Source organism: Aspergillus lucknowensis (assembly GCF_044049455.1).
Source record: "Aspergillus lucknowensis strain CBS 449.75 chromosome Unknown BJX67scaffold_78, whole genome shotgun sequence".
Classification (NCBI taxonomy): domain Eukaryota; kingdom Fungi; phylum Ascomycota; class Eurotiomycetes; order Eurotiales; family Aspergillaceae; genus Aspergillus; species Aspergillus lucknowensis.
The window spans coordinates 40,386-57,838 of record NW_027263622.1 but is presented as its reverse complement, the minus strand read 5'-3'; the positions used below and the strand labels follow the sequence as shown (position 1 = coordinate 57,838).

The 17,453-nt window shown below is 57.1% G+C and overlaps 7 protein-coding genes across 7 annotated transcripts; 5 read left to right on the top strand and 2 right to left on the bottom strand.

The window, feature by feature from the left end:
• The first annotated feature begins 499 nt into the window (after positions 1-499).
• Positions 500-2,529, top strand: BJX67DRAFT_391683 (cytochrome P450). The gene is made up of 8 exons (XM_071034829.1): positions 500-599; positions 646-741; positions 791-860; positions 918-1,301; positions 1,349-1,520; positions 1,577-1,952; positions 2,012-2,172; positions 2,227-2,529. The coding sequence occupies exons 1-8, from the start codon at positions 507-509 to the stop codon at positions 2,390-2,392; spliced, it is 1,518 nt and encodes a 505-aa protein (XP_070880873.1). The 5' UTR covers positions 500-506; the 3' UTR covers positions 2,393-2,529.
• A 576-nt stretch (positions 2,530-3,105) lies between these two features.
• On the top strand, positions 3,106-4,112 carry BJX67DRAFT_386135 (elongation of very long chain fatty acids protein; the record flags this gene model as incomplete). The annotated part of the gene is made up of 3 exons (XM_071034009.1): positions 3,106-3,492; positions 3,545-3,827; positions 3,883-4,112. 3 exons carry the CDS (start codon positions 3,106-3,108, stop codon positions 4,110-4,112), a joined length of 900 nt encoding a protein of 299 aa, XP_070880872.1.
• Positions 4,113-5,600: 1,488 nt separating this feature from the next.
• Positions 5,601-9,490, top strand: BJX67DRAFT_375666 (putative ABC multidrug transporter; the record flags this gene model as incomplete). The annotated part of the gene is made up of 3 exons (XM_071031728.1): positions 5,601-5,756; positions 5,813-9,081; positions 9,142-9,490. 3 exons carry the CDS (start codon positions 5,601-5,603, stop codon positions 9,488-9,490), a joined length of 3,774 nt encoding a protein of 1,257 aa, XP_070880871.1.
• A 657-nt stretch (positions 9,491-10,147) lies between these two features.
• Positions 10,148-11,068, top strand: BJX67DRAFT_386133 (Clr5 domain-containing protein; the record flags this gene model as incomplete). Its single annotated transcript, XM_071034008.1, has 2 exons — positions 10,148-10,275; positions 10,327-11,068. 2 exons carry the CDS (start codon positions 10,148-10,150, stop codon positions 11,066-11,068), a joined length of 870 nt encoding a protein of 289 aa, XP_070880870.1.
• A 2,203-nt stretch (positions 11,069-13,271) lies between these two features.
• On the bottom strand, positions 13,272-14,083 carry BJX67DRAFT_386132 (uncharacterized protein; the record flags this gene model as incomplete). The annotated part of the gene is made up of 4 exons (XM_071034007.1): positions 13,272-13,385; positions 13,447-13,884; positions 13,934-13,975; positions 14,030-14,083. The coding sequence occupies 4 exons, from the start codon at positions 14,081-14,083 to the stop codon at positions 13,272-13,274; spliced, it is 648 nt and encodes a 215-aa protein (XP_070880869.1).
• BJX67DRAFT_317904 (uncharacterized protein) lies at positions 14,049-14,881 on the top strand. The gene has a single exon (XM_071027263.1). It carries the CDS (start codon positions 14,326-14,328, stop codon positions 14,773-14,775), a length of 450 nt encoding a protein of 149 aa, XP_070880868.1. The 5' UTR covers positions 14,049-14,325; the 3' UTR covers positions 14,776-14,881.
• Positions 14,831-17,427, bottom strand: BJX67DRAFT_317864 (Zn(II)2Cys6 transcription factor). The gene is made up of 3 exons (XM_071027262.1): positions 16,744-17,427; positions 15,024-16,691; positions 14,831-14,967 (listed from the first exon to the last, which is right to left on the bottom strand). Exons 1-3 carry the CDS (start codon positions 17,311-17,313, stop codon positions 14,887-14,889), a joined length of 2,319 nt encoding a protein of 772 aa, XP_070880867.1. The 5' UTR covers positions 17,314-17,427; the 3' UTR covers positions 14,831-14,886.
• Between the last annotated feature and the right edge of the window lie 26 nt (positions 17,428-17,453).

The following is a 17,453-nucleotide window of genomic DNA, read 5'->3' as shown; positions in this document are numbered from 1 at the left end:
CAGTGGTTGTAACAGCGATCTCGTTCTCCGGCCAAAAAAGAAAGTCAGACAAGAAAATAATAATAATAATATTCAATCCAAAAAATGATCACAGAAACATTGACTGTCTGCCCCACTGTGATCACACACGAATGAAGCGTCGTTGTTTCACCAGGCGTTCCTCCCTCGGCTGGCGCCCATCTGAAAATTGGGCCCTTCGATCTGCCCTGGGCCACCTTTCGGCGTCCTTTCTGCAGATCGAAATCACCCCGGCCAGCTTGGCTCGACCTGTAATCGGCAGTCAAGTTGTCTCCGGCCCTGTTCCCGTTTCGGCAATGGGCTTGGTCGTCGTCACAGGTGGTATGGACCGTATGGAACAGGATCATTGGGGCCGATCCTGATCAGACCTGTGCGCCGAGCAAACCTCCACGGTCGCACGAGGCGTCGTCGATCCGGTATATAACCCTTTCTTGGACGGTCTCGTCGTGCGAGTGTCCGTTGCTGTTACGCCCGAGATTGCTCGCAAAATGTCGCTCTCCATGGCTGTGCCGCACGCCCTCTCTCTGACCAACCTCAATGAAGCCCTGGGGTTTTGGATCTCGGCCCTCAGTTTCGTCTTGGTATGCTGGCCTGTTCCACAAGTTCGTGCCGGTGCTAAGAGCGCAGATTCCGGCAGCTCTGATCTTCTGCCTGCAATTGCTTCCCACAGGGCCTGTTATCAAAGGCGTCCCGGGGCCCCTCATTGGGCGTTATCTGTTTGGAGTACGTATATCGATGGCCCCTGGATGTGACAGCCGCACTGACAGGTCAGATTGATACCAAGTTAGGCTTTCTCTCTGGAAGCAGCGCCTACAAGTTCAAGGCGCTGCATAGAAATTACGGTAAGAACGGCCTCCCCCCCCCCCAGTCCCCCTCCGTATAGTAACTGAGTCCCCTAGGGAAAATCGTTCGATTCGCGCCCGGACAACTCTCGACGAATACAATCAAATCCCTTCGAAATATCTACGGCGCCGGCCTGGGCAAGAGCAATACGTTCCTGAAGACCGGCTTCTACCGCGCCATCTCGAAGCGCAACATCTTCACCGCGACGGATCCCTACTACCATGCCTCCGTGCGCAAGCTCTTCAGTCCCTCGCTCAGCCCGGGGTGCATGCAAGCCCACGAGTCGGTGATCAAGGGCTGCATTTCTCGGTTCCACGCGCTCGTGAAGCAGCGCATGGAGCGCAGCTCGGCGGTTTCTCTGAACGACCTATACTATTCGCTGGCGGTTGATATGGTGTCTGAAGTTCTGCTCGGGAAGTCGCTGGGATGTATTGAGCGAGGTAAGCTTGTCTCTACAGAGAAGGGGCGTGGTATCTAATCTTCGTAGGTCGGCCATTCTTCTGGACGGAGCAGCTGCCGCGCATTTTCTACTGGGCTACGATCCGAGACCAATTCCAAGGCTCTGGGGTCCCAACTCTCATCAAATGGATGCTGCGCCAGATTCTGCGCAAAGGAATCCGTCAGAGGAGCGAGGAGGCGAGGATGCGCCTGATTCACGAGTGAGTCCCACCCCCCCCCTCCCTTTAGGGCTTCGGGATATAGCTCATATCTGCAGACAATTAAAGGCCACGCATACTCGACGGGACATCATGGTCGAGGTCCTCGAACGAGCAGAGTCCAGCCAGCTGCCAGAAGCGGAAATTGCAGAAAACTTCTCGGCCATCATGCTGGCAGGATTCCATACGACCTCGCACGCCATCTGTGCCGCAATCTATCTCACCCTGTCGCACCCGGAGGTCCACGAGAGTCTGCAGTCCGAGCTGCGGACGGCATTCAAGTCCTCGGACGAGGTCTCGCTCGAGGTCCTGCAGAAACTCCCCTGGTTGAATGCGGTGATCACCGAGACACTCAGGATCTACCCCCCTGTGCCGCTCGGGGGCCCCCGGGTGTCTCCTGGAGCCTACGTTGACGGTGTCTACGTCCCTGCCGGAGTAGGTTGCATTGACTGTGGTCATCCTCGGAGCTTCACTGATTGACCATGTCTTGATAGGTGGAAATCTGCACCTCGCTGTACGCCCTGCACCACAATCCCGAGTACTTCAACGACCCGTCCAGGTTCTACCCGGAAAGATGGATCAATCCAGACTCGACAGACAAGAAGGAGGCCGTCCAGCCGTTCCTGATAGGCAGCCGCTCCTGCATTGCCAAATAGTGAGTTTCTTATCTCAACCCCTGTTTTTCACGGTGCAACCCTAACGACGCCAGTTTCGCCCAACAAATGCTTCTTCTGGCGCTGGGCTCGTTTTTCGTCGACTTCGACGGGGCGTACGTCGGGCGCGTCAAGGACTGGACCCGCGATAGCCGATGCTACGCATTCTGGGAGCTGCCAGACCTGAAAGTCGACCTGCGGGAGAGGAACACGGTAGCGTGAACAGGGGTCACAATTCCTCGGCCCACTCTGGAGATAGTTCCGTGCTTCGAGTCGGATATTTCAGGCGACGTGGGACGATCTGCGTCTCGGCTCAGGCAGGCCCTAGTCAAGCTGCTGTTCTGCAGAATTCACCTTACTTCCGAGTAGATTTGACTCCTCCTGAGTAAATCCCGTCGCCAGACGGATAGTAACATCGGGTAATAGTGAATCTCCAGATTGCCACCCAGAAGAGGCAGGGAACACCGCGCTGGACCCCCTCTCCGTCGACACGGCTAGGGCTGCACTAGCCTCGGCGTGCAGTTGGGCGTCACCGCGAGGTGAATCAAGTTGTCTCCATCATTCGAAACAAGCTGCTCTTCACGGAACCGAAAAAAAAAATAAAAATAAAAAAATAAAACCAAAATTTGGCCGGCACATGGTCTCTCAATGTACTACCGTTGTTTCGCTAGTGACTCGCACATGGCCAGGCCTGGTGCGGTTCCGTGATTATTGCGCATCACAGACCCCTTGCTGATTCGACCGGCAGTTTGGCAATTACCCCAGTTTCAAGCAGTGTTTGAGTGACTTCGTATAGACCGGGCGTACCGGTACTCGGTAGATAAAGAGACCTTTTGACCGTGAACGGGCATTGTCGTGGATGTCTGTCATTTATACGGCCTCACGCTCTGTTCTCTGGCGTTTTCCCCAGCTCCGTACCCCTTCATCCACTCATCATGGCAATCCCAACGCTTGATCGCCCGTTCGGGGTGTACCTCTGGCCATACTTCAGCAAGGGCTTCACAGCCGTGACAGGGAAGTCGCCCGCGGACTTCCAGGTCGTCCCCGGGGTGACTCCCATGACGACGCTGGAGGGCACGGCCGTGTCGCTCCTGACATACTACGTGGTGATATTCGGCGGCCGTCAGATCATGAAGAGCGTCCCGGCCTTCAAGCTGCAGACGCCGTTCATCATCCACAACTTTGTCCTCACGCTTATCAGCGGTGGACTGCTGGCTTTGTTCCTCGAGCAGGTCCTCCCGACCCTTTGGAGCGACGGCGTGTTTGTGGCCATCTGCGATGCGCGCGGCGGCTGGACCGACGAGCTGGTTGTGCTCTACTACGTGCGTCTCGATCCACCCCGGATGCGGAAATTGGACTGACAGACAGAATCAGCTGAACTACTTGACCAAGTACCTCGAGCTCCTCGACACTGTCTTCCTCGTCCTCAAGAAGAAGCCGCTGACGTTCCTGCACACCTACCACCACGGCGCCACGGCGCTGCTGTGCTACGTCGAGCTCGTGGGCCGCACGTCCGTCTCCTGGGTCCCGATCACGCTGAACCTGACGGTGCATGTGGTCATGTACTGGTACTACTTCCAGAGCGCGCGGGGTATCCGCATCTGGTGGAAGCAGTATATTACGATCCTCCAGATCCTCCAGTTCGTAATCGACATTGGTACGCCAGAACTCCAAGACATGAAATCGTGGCGATCACTGACCCACGCGTGCAGGCTTCATCTACTTCGCATCGTACACGTACTTTGCCTCGACGTATTTCCCCTGGGCGCCGAACGCGGGCAGCTGCCAGGGCGAGGAGTACGCGGCGGGATTCGGGGTGTTCATCATCAGCTCGTATCTGCTGCTGTTTATCTCGTTCTATCTGACGACGTACAAGGCGCAGGCGCCGAAGCTGTATACGCAGGCGTCGCGGGTGCTGTCGACGCAGAAGAAGGGGCTGTGATGGCGAAAGGAGTTCCAGGAGCTTCCTTCGTTCGTCTTGAAGAGCTGGCCGCCGTGAAGAGGTGAAGAGCCGGTGCATCCTGTGGCCGGGGTTTGGATCCCAGATTCAGCCGCGATGGGGGCGAAATGTGATGATAGCAATGTTACTTTTGACGAGATTTGCTCTTCCTTCGGTTTCTTAGCGCAGTAGTTCAATCAATCAGTGCCCCGCTGAGTCTTACAAGATCACAACGCAACGGCTGGGCTGCACGAACCAAGAGCCCGCCACGGCCCAACATATCAGGAGACTGACGGGGAGATACAAGCAGGTCTCCACGCACCTGCTGCGGGCATCAGTCTCTAGCCTGTTCCTTACGGGTCAGCAAGTCACCATTCACGACGCCCCAGGAGGACCCAGTGCCGGCGATCTTGTTCCCTGTAGGCTTGCTGCGGAGGCTCGGCGAGATCCACAATGCCTGCGACGGACTGAGGGGCCGGACTGAGGAGTTTCCTGAGACTCCTTTTTTGGAGGCAGGTGAAATCCCTGCGATCCTCCCTGACGATCCGCGACCCGAGTTTGGTTGGCACAGAGTCGATCCTGCACCAGTGAGCGAACCACGAGGGAGAACCAAAGCATTCTCTGGTCGGAAGCTCGATTCAGACTCATGGCGCGATGTCGCAAGAGGAGGTTACGCTCGCAACCGTGTGAAGCACCTCTGGGATGATTGCGATAAGGCACGCTGTTCACATGGGCGGGAACTCGGGGCGATTGGCGGCCAACAAGCTTATTTCTCGGAGAAGACGACGATCGCGGTGGAGTCGACGCCTGGTCGCAGAGCTTGCCAGATGGGCGAAGTTCAGGGGCCGAGCCACGGAGCGACTAGGACGGAATCGACTCGACTAGACGAACCCTGAGGTGATGTCGATCTTCACAGTCTGTGAAAATTCCGGCGCAGGGGGCTCGCAACCTAGGCAATCGTGGCATTCACGCCAGCTGCCGGTGGCCCTGCGTTTCACATCCCTCCTCCTGATGCATCGCGAGACACAGGGGCTGCCAAGTTCAAACAGCGATGCCCTCACAGCCGAGCAGGAACCCAGGGTCTCTCGTCGCCGTTTCACCTCCACGCCTGGTCGGCTTTGCGTCGGTCGCAGTCACAGGGTCCTTCGGCATTCAGCGCGGGGCAAGTGTCAGTCAGACTCGAGGGCTTGCCATCGTCTGCGTTGCGGTTGCCCCCACAGGGCTATCTCGACGCCATCAAGCAGTACGACTCTGTAATCGCTGTGCAACCTTGCTGCAGTCAGCCCCAGATCATGCACCCAGCACTGTGATAGCGCTGTGATTCCACTGTGATTCCACTCGCATCAGCATCGCCAATCGTCAATCGCCCGATGCGCCGCCATGGGTCGTCGCCCGCGTCAGCACAGCATGGCCTTCGGGACGGAGGAGAGGGAGGAAATTCCCATGGAGTCGCTGCGGGTGACCCGGCGCTCGCTCCTGTTCCTCTCCGACATGCAGAAGGACATCCTCGAGCAGCAGATCCAGATGCCCACGCCCAAGGTCGGCTACTTCCAGATCTACCGCTATGCGAGCGGATGGGACTGCGTGTTGCTGGCGATAGGCACGCTCTGTGCGATCGGGGGCGGCGCTGCGCTCCCGTTATTTACCGTGAGAAAGAAAGATCGAATATCGATCCCGGATGATGGGCGACTGACAGACAGCAGGTCTTCTTCGGCAACATCACGTCGACGTTCCGTGAGGTCGCCGCGTACGCAATCAGCTACGACGAGTTCTACAGCGTGCTCAAGAAGAACGTCCTCTACTTCATCTACCTGGGCATCGGCGAGTTCCTGACCATCGGCTTCGCGACCTTCGCCTTCGTGCACACCGGCAACTCCGTCACGCAGAAAATCCGCGTGCGCTACCTGCAGGCCATCCTGCAGCAGAACATCGCCTTCTTCGACTCCCTGGGCGCCGGCGAGATCACCACCCGCATCTCCGGCGACATGCACCTCATCCAGGACGGCATCTCCGAGAAGGCGAGTCTCGTCTTGACGGGGCTCTCCAGCTTCGTCACCGCGTTCGTCATCGCCTTCATCAAGTACTGGAAGCTCGCCCTCATCTCGACGTCGACGCTCGGCGCCCTCCTCCTCATCATGGGCACCGGGTCGACCGTCTCCGTCATCTACAGCAAAAAGTCGATCGAGTGCTACGGCAAGGGCGGGAGCATCGCAGACAACGTCCTCAACTCGATCCGCACGGTCGTCGCGTTCGGCGCGCAGGAGGCCCTCGCCGTCAAGTACGACGGCTTTCTCCGCGAGGCGGAGCGATTTGGACGACGAACGCAGATGACATTTGCCGTGATGATCGGGTGCATCCTGGGGATTATGTACCTGAACTACGGCCTCGGGCTGTGGATGGGCTCGCGATTCCTGGTGGAGGATCCGGGGAACGTCCAGCCGGGGGATATCCTGACCATCATGATGGCCATTATCCTCGGCTCCTACAGCCTGGGAAACGTCGCGCCGAATATCCAGGCCTTCTCCGACGCCGTGGCAGCGGCAACCAAGATCCTGGGCACGATCGATCGACAGTCGCCGCTCAACCCGCTGTCTAGCGAGGGGAGGAGACTCCCCTCCGTCAAGGGGACGCTGGAATTCAGGAACATCCGACACGCCTATCCCTCGCGGCCAGAGGTCATCGTCATGGACAAGTTCAATCTTCACATTCCAGCCGGCAAGACCACCGCATTCGTCGGGCCCTCGGGGTCCGGGAAGAGCACCATCATCGGACTGCTGGAACGCTTCTACAACCCCGTCGGAGGCACCGTCCTCCTCGACGGGCACGACATCGAGCATCTCAATCTCCAGTGGCTGCGGCAGCAGATCTCGCTGGTCTCGCAGGAGCCGCAGCTCTTCACGGCGACGATCTACGAGAATATCAAGTACGGGCTCATCGGGTCCGACTTCGCGAACGAGCCCGAGTCTCAAATCCGGCACCGCATCGTCAAGGCGGCGCGGATTGCCGACGCGCACGACTTCGTCACGGCGCTGCCGGACGGCTACGAGACGAATATCGGGTCGCTGGCCCTGTCCGGCGGCCAGAAGCAGCGGATTGCGATTGCCCGGGCGATCGTCAAGGAGCCGAAGATCCTGCTGCTCGACGAGGCGACGTCTGCGCTGGATACAAAGTCGGAGGGACTGGTGCAGGCGGCGCTGGATCGCGCGGCGGAGGGGCGCACGACGATTGTCATTGCGCACCGACTGTCGACGATCAAGGCTGCGCATAATATCGTCGTCATGATGGGTGGCAAGATCGCAGAGCAGGGGACGCACAGCCAGCTGCTGCAGAGGCAGGGGGTCTACGCCAGCCTAGTGCAGGCGCAAAGCATCAAAGAGGAGGACCACGGCGATGCGCACGACAAAGAGACTCTGACAACGCTGTGGTTTGACGAGGACGACGACTTTGAATACTTCATCGCCGACTCTCTATACTCGCCGTTGACGATGTGGAAGCGCGCCAGTACGGCCACCGTGCCAGCCCTCGAAGCCGCCACGAATGCCCGGAAACGAAAGCGCTTCTCACTGTGGACGCTGATCCGATTCATCGCCAGCTTCAACCGGCCCGAGAGGCTCATCATGGGCGTCGGACTGATCCTCTCGCTCTTCGCTGGCGGCGTCCAGCCCGCACAGTCCGTCCTGCTCGCCAAAGCCGTCAATTCGATCTCCACCCCCCTCAGCCAGCCCGACAAGCTCCGGAGCGAGACGAACTTCTGGGCGTCCATGTTCCTGATGACGGGCCTGGTGACGATGGCCCTGTTCGGCACACAGGGCGTCCTCTTCGCATTCAGCGCCGAGAAGCTCATCCGGCGCGCACGCAGTCGGACGTTCCGGGTCCTCCTGGGCCAGGATATCTCGTTCTTCGACGAAGACAAGAACACCACGGGGGCGCTGACGACGGTCCTCGCGACAGACATCAAGAATCTCGCGGGGATCAGCGGCTCCACGCTCGGGACGCTGCTCATCGTGACGGTCAACCTCTTCGGCTCGCTGACGGTCGCCATGGTCCTGGGCTGGAAGCTCGCGCTGGTGTGCAGCTCTGCCGTGCCGCTGCTGCTGCTGAGCGGCTTTCTGAGGACGTGGATCCTCAGTCGCTTCCAGGCGCGCGGCCGCACGGTCTACCAAAAGTCCGCCAGCGAGGTCAGCGAGGCCGTGACGGCCATCCGGACGGTCGTCTCGCTCACGATGGAGCAGGTCATCCTCAACTCGTACCGGACCCAGCTGCAGCAGCAGGTGCGCTCGGACATCCCGTCGATCCTGCGCTCGTCATACCTGTACGCCTGCTCCGAGGCGCTGCAGTTCTTCTGCATGGCCCTCGGCTTCTGGTACGGCGGCATGCTCCTAGGCCACCACGAGTACTCGATCTTCAGGTTCTACGTGTGCTTCAGCGAGGTCATCTTCGGCGCCCAGGCCGCCGGTAGCGTCTTCTCCTACGCGCCCGGGATGAGCAAGGCCAAGTACGCCGCGGGCGAGCTCAAGGCGCTGTACACGCGCAAGCCCAAGATCCACGGGCGCGCGGGGGGCGAAGTGGTGCGCTCGTTGCGCGGCGCCATCGAGTTCCGCAACGTCTACTTCCGCTATCCCACGCGCATCCAGCAGCCCGTGCTGCAGGGGCTGAGCTTCAGCATCCAGCCGGGCCAGTTTATCGCGTTCGTGGGCGCCAGTGGCTGCGGCAAGAGCACGACCATCGCGCTGCTGGAGCGCTTCTACAACCCCGTCGCGGGAACGATCTACGTAGATGGCCGGGACATCACGCAGCTGGATCTGCAGGCGTATCGGCGCAAGCTGGCCTATGTCGGGCAGGAGCCGGCGCTGTTCCAGGGGACGATCCGGGAGAATATCCTGCTGGGGATGGAGGACGGCGAGGTGAGCGAGGCGGCCATCATCGCCGCATGCCAGGACGCGAACATCTACGATTTTATCATTTCCTTACCGTAAGTCTCTCTCCTCCTGTCTCCCTCTCCCCGTCACAGGCGGCCGTGCTCACAGTGTAGAAACGGCTTCAACACGGACGTCGGCAGCAAAGGAGGCATGCTCTCGGGCGGGCAGAAGCAGCGCATCGCCATCGCACGGGCGCTGCTGCGCGATCCCCGGATCCTGCTGCTGGACGAGGCGACATCGGCGCTGGACTCGGAGTCCGAGAAGATCGTGCAGGCGGCGCTGGACACCGCAGCACGCGGGCGCACGACGCTGGCCGTGGCCCACCGGCTCAGCACGATCCAGCGCGCAGACATGATCTTCGTGCTGGCCAACGGGCGCGTCGCCGAGTCGGGCACCCATGGCGAGCTGCTGCGGAGGAGGGGGCATTACTATGACTTGGTTAATCTGCAGAGCTTGTCTTGACGAGCCGTCTCGCATGCCGCTGACTCGCGTATCAACCTCGCTGTACCTGTACCAGTAAAGTCTCGAAGCCCAAAGAACATGTCTATTCCAGTAGTCCGGTGACAAATTCTAGGAACCTTGTGCGCAATCTCCACCATGGAAACATCTGGCCGTGATAAAGTTGGCTGATGAACATGCCGTAGCCCCGTTTAGGCAGGTCAATAGGCCCAAAAGAGGATATACGCAAAGTGCTCCAGCAGGCCCAGAGCGGAGCCCATCGCATCGGTCTCTATTCCGCTTCGGTGCTAGAGGCCTGCCCATGATCAACTGGGTCAACCCAGAGTTCGATGCTTATGCCGAATCGGGAGCAACGAGCCAGGTTGGACCATGGAACTGCCCCGTCGCCACACAATTTGACTCGGAATCAGGCGACACGTGTTGGGCGTCGCGGCAGATGTGCAGTGCCGACACGCTGCAGAGTCGCTGGACCTGCGCTATTTTGCGTGGGCCGGATAAGGCTGTTGGGTGAGCTTGATGGCGACACCTCGGTGGGCAGCTCAGATCATTTACTTATATGAACGATGGGAGCTGAAGGTCTTCTCTTCCCTCAAGCCAATGTTCATACCAGTCCATACATCAGACCACTCATCACTCATCAGTCATACACACACACACACAATGAAGAGCGCCATCTCTCCCGACATCTGGGAAACCAAGCGCATGCTCATCACAAAGCTGTACAAGGACGAGGAGTGGCCGCTCAAGCAGGTCATCAAGCTCGTCCAGACCCCCGACTTCCATCCCAGGTACCACCTCCTTCCATAACAACTGCATTGGCGGCTACTAAACTCCCCCAGTGAGTCACAGCTTCGCAGCCGGTTAAAAAAGTGGCACATCACCAAGCCCTCGCGCAAGAAGTACGACGGCAGCAGACGCCTCTCGGGCGCAAAGAAGAACGAGCAGAAGCGCCTCTCAGAGGCCCAGTCGTCTCTCCCAGGCACATTTCACGGCATGCAATCACATCCCATCCTGCGGACGGGACAAGAAAACGACTCCTCCGAGGTGCGCAGTGAGGCCTCGCACGCCTCGAACCCCGAGATATCGACCTCCCCAGCCGGACAATACGTCCTTCCCTCGAGTCCAGCCCACGAGGAGCCTCTCTTCGGGCCAGTCATGGCACCGTCGCCACCTATCACCCCAGCATTCTACGGCATGGACGACTCCAAACGTGGGCCGAACGATGCAAGTCACACGATATACTTCTGCACCCCTGGCGTCACATCAGTTCCCATGACGAACACGGTTCCCGCACCATATCCGCCACAAGGACCCTTCGGTTCGTGCGCGGAGCTCGCGGAGCTAAGTCCGCTCTCACTCGTTGACCATCCAGGGGACTACATGGGATACCCAGCGCCACACTTCTTACCCCCGCATGGCAAACAGCAGCTGATGCCTCCGCTACTGGACGGGGCTCAAATAGTCCCGTGGCCTCTGGACTACCAGACCCCGTCGCCCACAGACGTCTACCCACCCTCACATTCATATTTCCAGGAGGACTACGCGCAACCGCTGGCTCCGCCTATTTACCAGACGATGTAGCTGGACCGCATCAGAATTGTTCCCTTCATGTATATACTTAGCACCTTAGCAACCTTGCAATCTTGGCCCTAAATTGAGATCATGACGTATGAGGCAAGACTCTGGCTCCAGCGCCGTGGAACCCTCCTCAAATCAGTCAGCGAACCCAGCGTTTGCACTCGGAAGCGCAGGCTCGCAGTTTCTCATTGGGAGTGCAGTGCATCGGAGTCCTATTCCGGGCCACTGGCTGCCTATCCCCGCACCCAGACTTGCTCCTCCCTTCGTCTGTCGCCTCATTGTTTCAGACTCTCTGGTTCTGGTCAACGGTCTGGTCAACGGTCACCATGCTCTGCTGTCTCTGCTCCCCTTTTGAATCGTGCCTCGTCTCGTCGGAAGTACTTCCCGTCATGGCTAGCGTATCGCTTTGATCGGCAGCTCCTCTCGCTCCTCCACTCCGCTCACATGGCGAAGCCGAGGATCCGATAGTGCCTTCTCGACCACGAGGGGATCGCCCTTCCAGACACTAAAAAATGCAGCCAGGCAGTTGTAGATATTTTATCGACGGCCAAATAAAGAGAAGAAAAGAAATGAAATTGGCTTCGAAGATACAAACAAGAGGGAGCAAGAGGTCCCAAAAAAAAAAAAAAAAAGGCTCGAACCGGGAACCCGGGACCTCTCGCATTTCACTGTTGAAGACTCAGGGTTGTGACCCGCTGGCAGATGTGTGAGATTTGATTGGGGACGAGCATGGTGCCTGGCTTCTCGCAAGCGAGAATCATACCACTACACAGGAGAAGCTAGAATATCGATAGCGCCGTCGATGACAGCGTCGCTCGAAGTCGAACACTGCTGACTCGTAGTCCTCACGTACAATCCGTAGATTTCTCCTGCAGCCTCCTTGATTCGCAGCCTTTCAAAGTCTGGGTCGGTATCATGATCCTTCCAATCTTCTCATCCACCGTGGCGTGCTTTTGCACGGGTTCTGGTGACGCGGGCGGCCAGGTACTGGATGGAATCCCCGTGGGAGGGCATATGCTCAGCCGACACCGCGGAGGCAATCAGAGTTTGAACCTGACTCATTGACGTATTCGCAATGCAATGAATCTGACTTTGCGTGCGGCTGGTTCGAGACACATGTTGTTTCAAAGCCAAGCGTGCGCTGGTATGGACTTTCTCATCCACGGTAGGCTTCTGTCTCAAAGCATTGATCGCCACACTTCCTGGAGACGAGCGATTTAACCTCCTGGAGATTCATGTGATTCTCCTCAGCTGTGCATTGCTTATTCCCTCACCATGTCTTCACCTCATCCGCGACCCATCGCTGCTGCATGTTCCTGACCCTCCTCGTCTCACTGGCTGTCCCGAACCCTTCTCCTGTGTTCTCGCGAGACTTTCCGACCCGTGGCACTGGAGAGCCGATTGTGCCATGGCATTGAGGACATCGGAAATCGCGATCCCCCAACCACCGCGCGCTGATCACCTCCCTCGACCACACACTCTGCACGTCAACGCCATTGGTCGGAAGCAAGAGAAGGAGCATACCCAAGCCTCTGGTTCGAGAACTCAATTTCCCCGCATCGGAGATATTACTTGACGCATCCCCTTCTGATCTCCGTGCACCATCGCATCTTCATAGTTTGATAGTTCCCACCGAGTCGCCCACTATCACCTTCGCAACCAATACCCTGCCCCACCCACGCCCTCCAAGGCATGCGTCTACGTCTGTGGCGCCCAGTCGTGACGAACTTTGGCCAACGAGCCTTGAATCAAGCTGTTTCTAGAATCCGCCTGACTTGAAGGGTTTTGGCCGCATTATTGCTTTCTTGAGGAATCGTTAGTTACCCTGTTACGTGGTTACTGGTTGGTCGCCGTCGGTGTCTGTCTAATCTGCGGCCATGATGGTGTCAGCGAACACACTTGCAGATCAAGGTCAATCCGGATCAGCGGAGATGAAGCATTGAGGATCGTCGCGGGATCCCACAGTCAAGGGCACCTGGGCAATGCCGAATGACTTCTGAAATCGGAGTCTGGTTCCACCACCTCTCGAAGATAACAGAGATAGTGCGAGCCTTGACGAGTTCATCCATTCCGAGTAGCCGACGCTTGACTACCGAAGTGGTAAATCAGATTCGTCTAGCCGTTGTAAAGTATATACACATGACATAGCTGCTCTGCAACATGCACGATAAGGAAAGGAACATTCAACGCACACCAAGGCACCCAATTACAGCCCACTGAACTTATACACCAGACGGGCCAGCTCGTACCCGTCGTCACGAACAACAGCAACCCGGCGCGTCAGATATGGCTGAGAGTCAATGGTCTCGATGCACCAAATCTGCAGAGCGATCACCGTCAGTAACCCCTCACCTTTGGGAAGATTTGCACTATGCACCAACCTGCTCTGCCGTCCACCCCGAGGCCTCATTCCGGCCAAAGTCATGGATATAGAGATCCGTCAAGTCGTCCTTCTCCGCCTCGCCAAGGTGCGGCACTCCCCCACGCAAGAAGTTCGTTACCTCCTCGCCGATCGCGTTATTTGAAGGCTTCGACATCATTGTCAGATCCGGTCGCACAGCGCCATCGTCCCCACGGACACCCTTAATCAGCTTGCTGCGCGACAGTACATCGCCGTAGATGTGATTGCTGCGTTCTCGCTCGGTCCAGTCGGTGATGCGCTCTTCAGTCGAGCCGGGGATTCCGCCACTCAGGGTTTGACGCATCGTGAGATGAAGTACAGGGCTGCCGGAGGATGGGGATGGTTCGACGGTGGAGGTGAAGCTCAAGGTTAGCCTTGCAGCGCTGATACCTTTGCGCGTGAGCCAGCCGACTCCTTGCTGGAGCAACGTTAGTTGAAGAGCTTAGATGTTTTCATGTTCCGCGTACCAGCTTGAGCATACCATCCATGTCATCGGAAATAGATTTGTCCTATTCAGCGTCAGCATCATGCTCTCTGGCAGTGAGATTAACCAGGGCAGGTACCAATGTCCATGAACCCTTGAGTGTTTTCAGGGTGATATCTTGAGGAATCGCCATTTTGCTTAAATTCTGGAAGTGATTAGGACAACAGCGAGCTCTATCAGACTTGTACTGATATTCAGTCTGAAATACTGTGGCTTCGTGGCGTCTTATACTTGGTCTCCAGAAGCTCGACTACCGTTTTAGGAAAGAACCCTGGGATCACATGCTAAAAAACCACGTGGTCGCCATTTTCATGTGATCCGAGCTGGAGCTCCCCCCCTGCCCCAACGCTGGGATCAGGATATCAGGGCAGTTCGATGCAATTGGCACTCCAATTTCTGCGCATTATCGAATTCTCCTTTGCTTCCCCTTCTGCATGCAAGCTCAATTGCTCACTGTCGAAGGAAGGTAGGAAGAATGACATGGCTGACGTATCGGGCCCCCGACGGGAAGGGAAGTCTGGAGTCAACCGTCGACTGGGGCAAGCTACGTCGTATCCACCGGAAAAGACCCCAAAAAGGGACACAAATCTCTCACGTCGGAGTCCGTCCTCCCCTTGGCCGAAGGGCGACGTCGAGCATCTCCTGAAGCCCACCTTGCTGAGATGGAAGCAGCAGAGACTCCATATGGTATTAATCTATTCTCTCCATCGTCACTGGCGCGTCGAAGAAATGGAGGATCAGATGCCAGAATCCCGACGACGTCGCCCCTATTCTAAGGGAGATAGCAGTCACATCTTCAGGATGTTTCAACCTGCTGCAATTTAGGCTTGAAGCTGATTCGCGTGCGAGACAATTCAGTGCCTTCGACTTGCATTTCAAGTCCGCCTCCTTGGTGGCCGTTCCGCGGCTGAGCATACTGTCAGATCGATGTATCGCTCAACCGAGAGCTGGACCCAAGCCGTTATCGAGGTCCGCAAACGGGAACAAACTCTGAAAGTCTATACCAAAGATGGCGTCCTGACACCATTTCAGTCAACCTATGATGAGTATGAAGGGGTGCGACGTCGACTTACTCCAAGATCCACGTCAAAACCAAGGAGACTTGGATCAGGTAGGTCAAATTCGCCTGGCACATTGGCACCAGGAGCCAAGCCGTCCACCGCTTCAGTCTTCTTCATAGCGCTCTGCTGTAGTGTCGAATGGCAATCTTTAAATGCCTGTGTGACGGCCTCGTACACCGTCCGCGTGACATCTAGCCCAGCCTTCATCGCGCGAATCTCTCCCAACACAGCCGCTAATAGCCCGAACCGTTTCATACTCGGAGTACCCAACGCGATGATATGAAAAAGTTGGTCAAGTATGTGCTCCAGCGTATGAATAAGACCGTCGCGGCTCGTCCCGGCAAGCCTATCCACAAGGCCCCCGTCGCGCTCTGGAAGGCATTCTTCGTCAATTTGAGTGACAATTTCCAGACCAAGAGTGGCTATCACATCCAGGCTGAGGGGACCCTTGAAAGAGCCCTTCCCGCTTATGAACAGGCGCGATATGTCGTCGAATACGTGCGACGGAAGATGGAGGCTATCCGCATGAGATGCTATCGCTGTCACAGACTCCAGACACGCTTTACGTGCATAGTAGAATTGCGGGTCCTTTCTCGCTTGTACCACGAAGGGCGTGTACAAGGCGAGAATAGACTTATGCAGCTGAATATCAAGAAATTTTCTGTGAAACTCATTCAGCTCTAAACCTGATTTATCATTTTCGGCGATCTTCGCAGAGCGGAAGAAAGCCACCACTTTGCCGTGGGCGGCTCTCAATCGCCTACCCAGTTCCAAGGCGTGTTGGTACGACTGCTCCTGGTAGTCGTTGATCACTTCGAGAACCTGCATGCGCAATTTGACCGACTCATACAGCAAGAGTTGTATGGATGCATCCGTACATCTCTCACGTGGTTCCAAAATGGGCGGATCCGCTAGATCCGGGCTGAAGTCAGGATCGTTGATATTCGACGGCGGGTTTGTATCAAAGGTAACGGGCACAAGGCAGGGCAGACCCAAATCGAGAGATTCTTGGAGCGCCAGCTCCAGCACCGTAGCCCATAGTCGCCGGCGTATCTCAGACTGAAACCATGAGAGACCCGGAAACTCTGATGGATCACGGTGTAACCCCATTGCTACCGCCATTCTCATCAAAGATCCTGCGGAGAGCCAAGGCGATGACCCTAGGCCGCAGGCTTTGCGTGAAATGAATAGCAAACACGACACTTGGAGGCCGTCAATATTGCATGTTGCCCCCTCCGATGGGCCCGCAAGCCACCACTGTGCGGCGTATATCCACTTCTGGGCAAGTTGGTCATATTCATCTCTTGGGCGATTCCCTTGGCCGGATCGGAATACAGTGCCAATTGCGAGAATCAACAGAAGCTTCGTTAGGAAGGGGTTCATGTTGGACTGAGGCTGTTTCCAGAACTCTTCATATTCCATCCAAAACGATGGGATATGAAGGACGCGATAAATTGGTTCGAACGTCCGCAAGTAACATCCGACCAGCTCATCACACTCCTCCCTAGGTGGGACAGTGCTGAGTACGTCTGGCAAAGGGTCGTCGAGCTTCACGGAACGTTGTGACTTCACGGTGCGTCGGAGGTCGCGACACTCTTTTACAGCGTTGACTGCATCATGCTGCTGTCCTCTCAGCGGGGGCCCAATGTCCTTCTTGCTCATAAGTTGCGCAATGCAAAGCTATCGCAAATTGTTAACTGAGATCATGACGCGAAACATGCAATCGACTTACCTTATCCATCTTGTTACACCAGTGCGACGGTCCCAGAAATTTCACCTTCCGTGCCGAGTGACGCAAGCGTGGAGGTACCGCCGCAACAGATGTCCGATCTCTCGCACGAGTCCCGACGGCATTGGAACCCTTGGCTAGTTGGTCTTCAACTGCCTGGACCCTTTGGGTCAAGGCATGCAAGTCCTTTTCAAGAGTCGAGCGATGCACTCCACTCGACTCACCTCTCGAGAGCCGTGCTTCCAAATTGCCGAGACGGGCCTGGAGGTCGTGAACCGCTGGTTGCAGGTCATCGTTCGGGCTAGGGACCCCGACCCCGAGAGAGGTCGGAGTCGGCATCGTGCTTCGCCCAATTGCCTGGGCCACGGCCTGGGGAAGTGCGTCCGGTCCACGTGGGACCTTAGCTGTTTTTCCCGAGACTCCTTCATCCCGGTACGCGCAGGTCAAGGAGGCTTTGGCGCGTGAACACGGCCCACACGGCTGATTGAGATCGCAACGTACCTTGCGCTGACGACACGGTTCACACGACTTTGCCGGGCGTCTTCGCTTGCGACGGCCACTGCCATCATCCATTGTTGCAGGAGAAGATGCGCAAAAGCACGAGACTAGACGCGACAGATGCGAGGGTGAAGCTCAGATCTCGACGAGGCTCGACGGCCATTTATGTTAACCCCGAAAGCCGAGGCCGAGCCCGGGTTCGGTCTTTTACTCAA

Bases quoted from the DNA above. Each gene is read 5' to 3' on its own strand.
- BJX67DRAFT_317904 (XM_071027263.1), top strand. From the start codon at position 14,326: ATGCAATTGGCACTCCAATTTCTGCGCATTATCGAATTCTCCTTTGCT.
- BJX67DRAFT_317864 (XM_071027262.1), bottom strand. From the start codon at position 17,313: ATGGATGATGGCAGTGGCCGTCGCAAGCGAAGACGCCCGGCAAAGTCG. The intron at 16,692-16,743 runs GTAAGTCGATTG...AATTTGCGATAG, and splicing joins GGTGTAACAAGATGGATAAG to CTTTGCATTGCGCAACTTAT. The intron at 14,968-15,023 runs GTAAGTCGACGT...AAATGGTGTCAG, and splicing joins GTTTTGACGTGGATCTTGGA to GACGCCATCTTTGGTATAGA.
- BJX67DRAFT_391683 (XM_071034829.1), top strand. From the start codon at position 507: ATGTCGCTCTCCATGGCTGTGCCGCACGCCCTCTCTCTGACCAACCTC. The intron at 742-790 runs GTACGTATATCG...CTGACAGGTCAG, and splicing joins TTGGGCGTTATCTGTTTGGA to ATTGATACCAAGTTAGGCTT. The intron at 1,302-1,348 runs GTAAGCTTGTCT...TAATCTTCGTAG, and splicing joins GCTGGGATGTATTGAGCGAG to GTCGGCCATTCTTCTGGACG.